At 42.4% G+C, this 9367-nt stretch overlaps 1 protein-coding gene across 5 annotated transcripts in view; it reads right to left on the bottom strand.

Moving 5' to 3' along the window:
* Positions 1-6921: 6921 nt before the first annotated feature.
* ABTB3 (ankyrin repeat and BTB domain containing 3) overlaps positions 6922-9367 on the bottom strand; it is a 178569-nt gene continuing 176123 nt past the window's right edge. For all 5 annotated transcript variants that reach the window (XM_075075695.1, XM_075075714.1, XM_075075722.1 and 2 more), the window contains one exon: positions 6922-8362. In XM_075075695.1, coding sequence (XP_074931796.1) covers positions 8153-8362 — 210 coding nt within the window. In that variant the 3' untranslated portion in view covers positions 6922-8152. The remainder of the gene's footprint in view (positions 8363-9367) is intronic.

The following is a 9367-nucleotide window of genomic DNA, read 5'->3' as shown; positions in this document are numbered from 1 at the left end:
ATCAGCAGGACGAGTATCCTGTATTGGAGAGAATGGGATTTACTTATTTTATGCATAATGCTCAGGCACCCCTGTTCCCTACTGGCATGGCACATATGGCTGTACAGCAGCTGCAACACTCAAGAGAAACATGGACAGGAAGCAACATACTGGTCAAAATGTACTGATGGGACTTAAAGAGATCAAGCTTTTCTAGTATTAATTAGAATTTAGCCAAGAACATGAGCTCAAAAAGCTCTCAGATACTTTCCGTTAGTCCTTGTATTCTTCAATGGATAAACATGAACTCACAACTCAGGGAAGACTGCATATTTTGCCACATTCCCAAATGGCACAATTAGTCACTGGCTCAATAATTGCAAGGCAAAAATCAGTTCCCAAGCTACTGAACCGACTGTACCAAATTTGTCTATCAGTGGTGTACCCAGGCTTCACCAGGTTAAGCAGGGTATTTGATCAAGTGAATGCTTTGATGCTGTGGGGAAGCAGCTTTCACTCTCATGAGATTCCCGGGGCTTCCTGTGCTCCTACCTTCTGTCCCAGTGAGGCACAGCCAGCGCTGGGGCGCAGGGAGCCTTCAATCACACTCAGGGAGAAAATCTCAGCCCACAGATGTGCCATGGGCTCTTTAAAAGCTACACAGAATAGAGAGAACCAGACTTTTGAAAGGCTCGTTTGAAAGCCTCTCACGCAGTAAGCTATAGCATAGTCAATTTAGCCACTGCTGGGAAAGGGAGAGGGTAAGGCTGGACTCTCTTGAACCTGTGGCTTGAACAAGTCCAGATGTTTTGAACCGTGTTAATCCATCCCTGCCAGAACATATGAGGTGTTAAGGCTTTGACCTTAATTAATTAAAATGACCTCCTAATGCGTTGTCTTTTTCTAAAGTGGCTGGTTTTGGATTGGGGTTTGTTTTTTTTTGTGTGTGTGTGTGTGTCTGAGCATCTCCATTTCTAATGTGGCTTATTTTAAACCATGAATGATTTCTGATTGGGTATTTCAGAGAGTTCTTTTCCCTGTCTTTGTTTGCTTTAGAAAGGCAATAAGAAACCAGATTGCCTCTCACTGCGCTGGGCAAAGCCGAGTAATGGAAGTTTTAATGAAAACACAGCAGCATAGATGATGGGAAGTGGAAAGACCAAAGTTAACCACACACAAAGGGGTTCAGGCAAATTCGCTTTTGCAGCTGCGGCAGTGGAGATATTTACAAGGACAAAGAAAAGCTACCAATTGCTAGAGCTCCACGTCCATATCTGAGCAGTGGGACTGAGCAAACCTTCTGTGTGAGCACTGCAGAGACCAGAGCCAAATGGGTTGGTTGGGCATGCCAAGCAAGGGGTTGGAGATGGGGCTGCTTCTTCCTCTCCTCCTGCCCTGTCTCCTGCCCTCCCCTCCCCTTTGACTGCATGGAAACTCTGAGTTGGAGAACAAATGAAACAGGAAATAGGGAACACACTACCTCTGAAATCCAAGGCAAAGATCTGGGGTTAGACATTCAAATTTTCTTGTACTTAATCTTTTTCCCTTACTGAGTCCTCTTCATCAGTGTGCCACGCAACACGGACAGAAACCTGTGCCTGCTCTAAGCATGCCTGTTCACACAGTGTCATCGCCTCTGTAGCATAAAAGAGTAAAACGTAAAACTGTGAGCCCGAAGAAGGATGAAAAATGCCTCTCCAAAGGAAAACAAACACGAAAATTTCTGTTCTAGTACATCATGTACAATCAGGTGGACAGATTTAGCTAGCTAAACAGCATAGCTTACAAACTGCAAGATGTTTGTAGAATTCAACCTATGTAGTCAATGCAACCTCTCTAGTAAGTTGCTGCTGTGTCTCCTGGGTGTTTTAGTGACCAGCAGTTCAAGAAAAGCACAAAAAGCATCGTCTGCTGAGACTACACTAACTTGAGGAGAATGTGCGATACCACATTGGAACCCTCTGCATGTGCCTAAGATAAATACACACTAGGCCATCCCTGGCCATTCCATGCAAGAAGCCTTGAACGAAGCTGAAAGACAATTTAATGGCAACAAAAAGAAATGGAATACCCCCCTCCTACCCACACTGAGCTTGCTTCTCCAGTTCTTAGGCTCACTGAAGGCAGCTGACAAATGCCTGTTAGCTTCTGCAGGTGTCCAGATTTTCCTTCTGCTTTGGGCACTGCATTTGTAATGTTTTCAGCAGTGGTCTCATTGAACTCATGGATCATTGACTCACAGCTGAAGACTCAGCTCCACTATTTTTTACCTTTGGAGGCCAGTTATAAATGGTAGGTCAGGTGCAATTCTACCGCAATATGGTTATCTGGTCAGAGTGGGCAGCCTCGGTTTTCACCTGCTGAAGATAATGAGCCTTACCTCAATACAAATAACAAGTTAAAAAATATCAGAACATTAGTTTTATTATAAATGTATGGAATATGTGATTGGAAGTGCTGTGAGTTAGAGAGATAAATGTGCTTATAGGCAGACATCTAAAATTAGTGATGTTCTCATCTATGGGTTTTCAGGTATTTGAGTGCTATTTCAAGGCTAACTTTCTGCAAGCTAGTTTATTAAACATTAGGACAAATCCTAAGCAGCTTTTTTAATGCTTATATATTTCAGTATCTCTGGGCGAAGGGATGAAAGCAACATCAGGCCCTTCATTTCTGTAAGACAGTTGCAGAGCCTCACACGGAAGACACTTTGTCAAACAAACAAAGTTCAAATCTTTGACTTTAGATAACTCTCATTCTTCAAAAAAACAAAAGATGATTTTTTTTTTTTTTAAGTCAGCCCACTGACGTGTGAGGCAGCTTTAGTGAATGCAGGCTTCAGGATGTCATCTTTCAGCAATATTTTTAAAACAGAGCCAGCTCCTGAGGGACACTAAATACCTGCAACTGACTGACAATTTCTGCAGGTCCTCAGCTTCTCCTAGGATTTAACCCACAGTACTAAGAATGGCTTTTTCTCTAGGATGGCCCGCACATTGCCTTGAGTATATGGATGTGTGAACTTTAACGAACACCTGTATTTTTCTTGCACATAAACATCCCCCCCCCCATTTAAACAGGGCCCTGCCACAGACCTACTTGCATTGTGTGCTGTAACAGAACCCTCTTATGATTTTGGACAGGTATGGAGAGGGAAGGAGAGATGCCCTTTTTTCTCACCACACCACCTCAGAACAGTTTATTTCGGTACAAACTGAGGATTTCCCTTTTTCTTTTAATCTTCAAAGAGAAGCACTTCATGCTATGCTCTGAAACAAAACTAGACTTTCCAAAAGCCCCCAGCACACCACACACTGCAGCCTGTCCAGGGCTTGTTCAACGTTTGGTGTGAAGCCAGTGGCCAGTAGATAGTCAATATAAAAAGGCTCCATGTCAAAAGCAGCATGTGGAGGATTCAGCAAGCAGCTCTCATTAGTGCCAATAGGAGCCTGGCTACTAAGCCTTCACACCTCTTTAAAGATGTTTCCTCCGTCTTTAATAGACATTTGCACAAATCTACTCCGAAGCTGAGACCAAGCAAGCAAAAGTTTTAGCTGGGGAAAAAAAGTCTTAGCAGTTACAAAGCTGGCTCTTTTCCAGAATGGAGAGCATCTGGCCACCAGCTGTGTTTAGAGGACAACAGGCGAAAGGAATAGATCAGGGGAAAATCTGAGAAACAAGTAGACAGTGCTGAAATTTGTCTTGAAAAGAATACCAGCCCTCCTTTCTATGTCCCAAACCTTTGCCCTCCTATATTTCCCAGCCATTTCTCTTCCCAGCTCTCAAGCGAATTATTGGAAAAATCGCCCATTCAGGAGAACAGAGATACCCTTTCTGGCCTTGGGAAGAGATCCAGCAAGGCTCTGGAGTAAAAAAACTGGAAAGTGTGGAAACTGGCAACATATGAGGCAAAGTGAAAATGTAAGGAAATTCTGGAAACTAAAGGAGGACCTTGTAGAGAGGCAGAAGGAAAGATCTGCAGTGAAGCAGGGGCAGGATGCCTGTAAGTCCTCAAATATTACAGCAGTGGATTAGCAGAAAAAAAGACAGACGGAAAGGAGCCGAAACAGCCCTTCACTCATTAGAGACTGTGAAGTTACAACTGGGTGGGGGGAGAATCAAAATAACAAAAAAAAAACCACCCCCAAATCGCAAGTTTTTATAAGGATGATGTATTTTTTTTTTCCAAGGATGTTGTATGTTTAACATTCCACGTAGATTGGAAGCAGTATTTTCCCTTAAAATTTGTAAATTATTGCAATTCATACGAAGACTATAGAAGCAGAAGGCTTCTTATTTTCTAAGATAACACCACCATCTCTCTTAAAAAATGCTAATAAAATGTTCTCCTGGAAAGAGCCTTATCTGATAGGGATGGTATTCATGGGCACCCACTGAAACTCACACTGCTTTTTAGATTAAATTGACAACAGAAGCCTTCCCTCCCAGCCCCAGATTAACGGCATGAAGAATGCATGCATGAAGCCACATATAATAAAGCTTGGCAGATTATGAAACAGGTTAGAAGACAGGATCAGAATTGCAATTATCTTGATGAGGTGGGGAAATTGCCCCAATTAAAGAAAAAAAAAATTATTAACGACAAGTTGAAAGTGTTATACTTTGGAAGGTGTAGTAAACAAATGCATAAATAAAATGGGAACTCCTGGGAAAGCAGCAGTGAATCACCCAGGAATTATAACGGAAGACAGACTAGATCAAAGTCAGCCATGGGATGTTCTTGTAGAAAATATTCTGGGATATATTTTCTGATATGGTGTACATAAAGCTCAGGAGACAGTTACTCTGCTTTGCTTGTTACTGTATAAAACCCCTGCTGGAGTACTTTGTTTTAGGGAAACTGGGGAAAGACAGCAAAAATCAGAGACCTAGAAAATACTAGCAAAGGGACTAGGAAAGACTTACACTAGTGAGTAAAGCAGGGTAATTCCTCTATATGCAGAATAATCTTGTAAGAAGATCTTGTAAGATCATCTGTTCTTCCTGTCAGTCTGGGCTTGAAGGAGAAGCGGCTTGATTTGCAGTGAAGAAATTCCAGTCAGTCTCTTAGGAAAACCTTCTGATTATGAGGATAGTGAAGATCACGGATCCCTGTTGCTGGACATTTCAAGACCCTATAAGCTGCAACATTGTCTGGCGTGGTTCAGCTAGACCTCACCCAGCCTCACGGCAGGAGAGGTGGACTAGAATTGAGGTTTTCAAACTCACAAAGGCCTGCTGACGACTTCCAGGAGAAATGAATGCCAGGGTTACACAGGGGCTGGCTCTTCTGCTGGCAAAAGTGATAGGGGTCACAGGTCAAAAAAGGATTGGAAGTCAAGATTCTTTTTCTTTTTTTAAGGTTCCCTTCAGCTATACATCTATGACTTGGGAATTACCAATGTTTTGAAGGGCAAGAGTTATTCCCTTATACATCAGTAGCTGCAATCCTTTCCTGTAACAGCTTTGAACGATAGCTTTTTGGGGCTTGTTTCCTCCTACCGTTTGCTAGAGACCAGCAAAGCAGATCTTGCGGCAGCAGTGGGTGCCATGCTTTCTGTTGTGCTCAGCCATCCAGATTCACAAGTCCGCGAAGGATAAATGGGACACATGTTGGTGTCGGCTGACACAGCTCTGCTGGCAGACCTGCACAGTGTGTTTTTGGAGGCAGCTGCACTGTCACTAGAGCCTCTGAGGGCCCAAACATGGTGACCACTCAGCTCACGTACAGCCGCCAAAGGACATACTAAGCCCTTTATCTTTGAAAGAAAACCAATAAACGTTACCACAGATACTCTCAACTCATCAGAAGAATGACTAGTAGAGTTATCAGTGTTTCCTTCCTAATGAGTCCCAGACAGGTTCCTACAAATGCTCAAAAGACATCACTTTCCATGGGTAGCCTATGCACGCCGTATTGTACATCCCCTTATCAAAGCACAGTTAGTACCTGAGCTAGAGACAGGGGCACAACACTTGTGGCTATCATTATAGCATTACATGCCAGACTGCCTATCCAGAGGAATACCTGTGGGCATGTTTCACAGAAAAAGCTATTATACCTATGGATATATGCATATGCAACTCCTGATGACTTCAGTGAGCCCTATGCATGTACCCAAGGGGAGAATTTTAAATCATTATTATTGTTTGGAAAACTTTGTTATTTTACACCATGAAGCTGCAGGGTGAGGTCTTCTCCTATCTAGTTATCATTGGCACGGAAGAATGGGTTTCCATGGATGAGGAGGCACACCAAATGACAACAAACACCCCTGCATGTTGCTGTTGCATCAACCATGGTCTCGCTTCTCTAAGTTCACACAGAAGTTGCCATTACCTAAATGTTCCAGACAACATCTCGTGTGAACACCTACTATGCAGAAAAAAACCCTAATTGACTGACCTGCTGTGTCTCTGCGACATCAGTGGCAGTTTAAGACAGTTTTGTAATTTGTTGCTGAAACTGTAGAGGCTTTAAAAGACCAAGCACACAGGAGGCTTTACACCTCAGAGTCATAAAACAGCTTCCTACTGTGTTGATAACTAAAGCCAAAACTGTGTTCTCTGAGCATGCCAAAAGCTATCAACATGGAAGAGCACCCAACATAGATACTTAAACAAAAGAACAAGAGGTTAACATGCACTGTCAAAATAAAACTTCTAAAGCCTATGAACTGGGCACAGTTTCTGAACGGCATGCTAGAAAATAAGTATATTAATGGCATCTTGCCATGGAGAAGGCAACATTTTTGCCTACTTCCTGCGGTGGTTTTCAGAGACAGAACATCAGGAATGCTGTGGCACGTAGCAGATTTGTCTTGCTAACAATATGCTGCAAAATAAATGAAGCTGTGACATTAAATCACACCCCCCATCCCACCCCACCCAAACCCTGCATTGTAGATAACCTATACATTCTCAGGATACAGTGAGAAATCATTCTATAGCACATATTTAATTATAATTTAAAAAAGTCTAACTCGGACACAATCTCTGGCCAGTAGCAAAGTATTGACACATTACTGAAGTAAAGATCTGTGATTATCCCTTCACTGTAACAAACAGATACCAGCATCTCAAGAAGGGTCTCCGGGAGTATTATTTCACAACCAATCGCACCAAATAAAAAAATATGCTAATTTCACAAATGAAATTTGACAAGAAGTAACGTTGCATTTGTCATGGCGAAACGAAGCACGGACGTAACATTTCACAGGTACAGTTACCATGCAAACGCATGTTGAGTTTGTAATTGTTTTTAACCCCAAATCACATGTAGCATGCAGTTCTCCTGCCCCCCCCTCCCCTACTGTATTAGAGATAGTCTGGGTAATGTACCTCTTTGGTGTAACCATAGCCTGTTAGGCAAGATTATACCGCCCTAGGAAAGAATACAAGCAAAACTTGATCATTTGTGTGTTTACACAATGTACATTTTACCATTTAAAAAAAAAAAAAAACCAAAACAAAAACCAAAACATGTTACATAGATTCTCAAACACAGCTCTGTCGAAAATTAAATTTTAAGCTTAAGAAATAGTTTTTAAACTACAAGGCCACCCCATTATTTTTTTATGAACAGTTTAAAAAGTTCCCACCCCTAAAAATCTGCCAGTATGTTTCCTCAGCTGTAACAGTCTTACCCACTCTCTAATACAGTTGATCTTTGCTTGACAGCAATAACAGTTCTTACATTTCTTAAATGCATGAGATAAATGGAGATATCCGGGATAGATATAGTTCTTAAATGTGTAACACTGGAACAAAACAGCCTTAAATGATTAATCGGTCAGTTTGGGTGTTCCCTGGCACCACTGCTCAGGCAGGGGCTTCTGCTGTTCACTGATGTGAGTTCTGGCTTTTGTTGGCATCGAGCTCCACAATGGCGCGTGTGTGTTCAGAATTTGAGTACAACAGCCATTCACTGCATACTCTTGTACCACATTTGCTCAAAAACACAAGGAGCTTTGCTTTCTGTATTCCCTCATCCAAACAGGGCCGCAGACCCAGCGCAGCACCTTTGGCCAACACAGAACTATTTGGATGCGAAGTAGAACTTTTTAATATTTTGTTTTTGTAGTTGTTTAAGCAACTGCAACGGGTTTAAGCAACTGCAACAGCAGACTTCACTTGCAGGGTCTTTATTAGAGGGTTACCATCTTCCTCAGCTTTATACAATGGAGCCCTTTGAAGAAGACAAGTGAATTGACTGAATCCTTGTGGCCAACGTCCTCTGTAAGTCCTGTAGTACATTTTGACCAGACGTTTCTCCATTCTTGTCATACAACAGCTGTTTGAAAGCTTCGTTTTCAATGAGGACCATCATATTTTTTAGAAAGTAGCCTTCACAATAGGAAGATAGTTCTGTGACTCCGAGAAACTACAAGTGAAATTAGAGGAAGATAATCATTCTGATGAAACCCACCCAACAAATACAGTGTGTAAGAGCTGTACACAAACAAATACACAAACTAAGCCTTTGAGACAAACACAGTAACACTTACAGATACATATGTGGGAAGGGAAGGAGTTAATCAAACAGTATTTTACACTGATGGTTCTGGTCACCATTCCGTGTTATAAGGCCATGGCTGTTAAGGAAGCAAACTTCAGGACTGAAGGTTTGCTCCCTTGGAAATTAATGGGAGTTTCACCACAAAGTTCACTAACCCCATGCTTTCATGCTAGAAGTTACACCCTAAAAATATAGGTTTGGAACAACTTACCACAGACCACGTTTAATGAACGCCGTCCTTAGCAAGGACGGGACACATGACCTGTCATGCAAAGTCTTGTGCCTCAAGGAATCTTTGGAGAAGAAATGGAGGCTTGCAGAGCATGTGGTCTGGGGCTATCAGTATCCCCTTACGCTGAACTACATCTGGGTAATAGGCAGGGATACTGTAATGTGCGAGGAAACCTTAACTGTACAAGCAAAAAATGTATGAGCAAAACTTAAATGGGTACTGGTCATTTGATGGGTGACCTGTACTGGTTATCACCCACTGGCTAGATCCTGTGGTCACACAAGGAGTACAGCCATGATATTCCAGTATATGTGCAATTATAAGCCATGCAAGCGTAGAGAGCAGTGCTCAGCCCACCCTCCTGCCCAGGTGAGCTCCTGCTGGGTCCAAGCTCCAAGTAAAGCAGGAACCTTTGGCTGCAAGGTGCAGCCCGAAGGGCCAGAACTGCTGGGGCATTGCATAGCTTTGGGTCCAGACTGGAACAATGACACAGCAGTGTTGCCCACCACCACCTTAACGTCACTTTTGGAACTAAGAATGGAAATTGCTACATAAATACATAAAAATTTAGGAAAAAAAAACCCCAAAAACAGATTAGGGCTAGGTAGAATCTGTCTTCCCAGGGAAAATGAATGAAT

Source organism: Phalacrocorax aristotelis, chromosome 1 (genome assembly GCF_949628215.1).
Source record: "Phalacrocorax aristotelis chromosome 1, bGulAri2.1, whole genome shotgun sequence".
NCBI lineage: Eukaryota > Metazoa > Chordata > Aves > Suliformes > Phalacrocoracidae > Phalacrocorax > Phalacrocorax aristotelis.
This window is presented reverse-complemented; position numbering and strand designations above follow the sequence as displayed.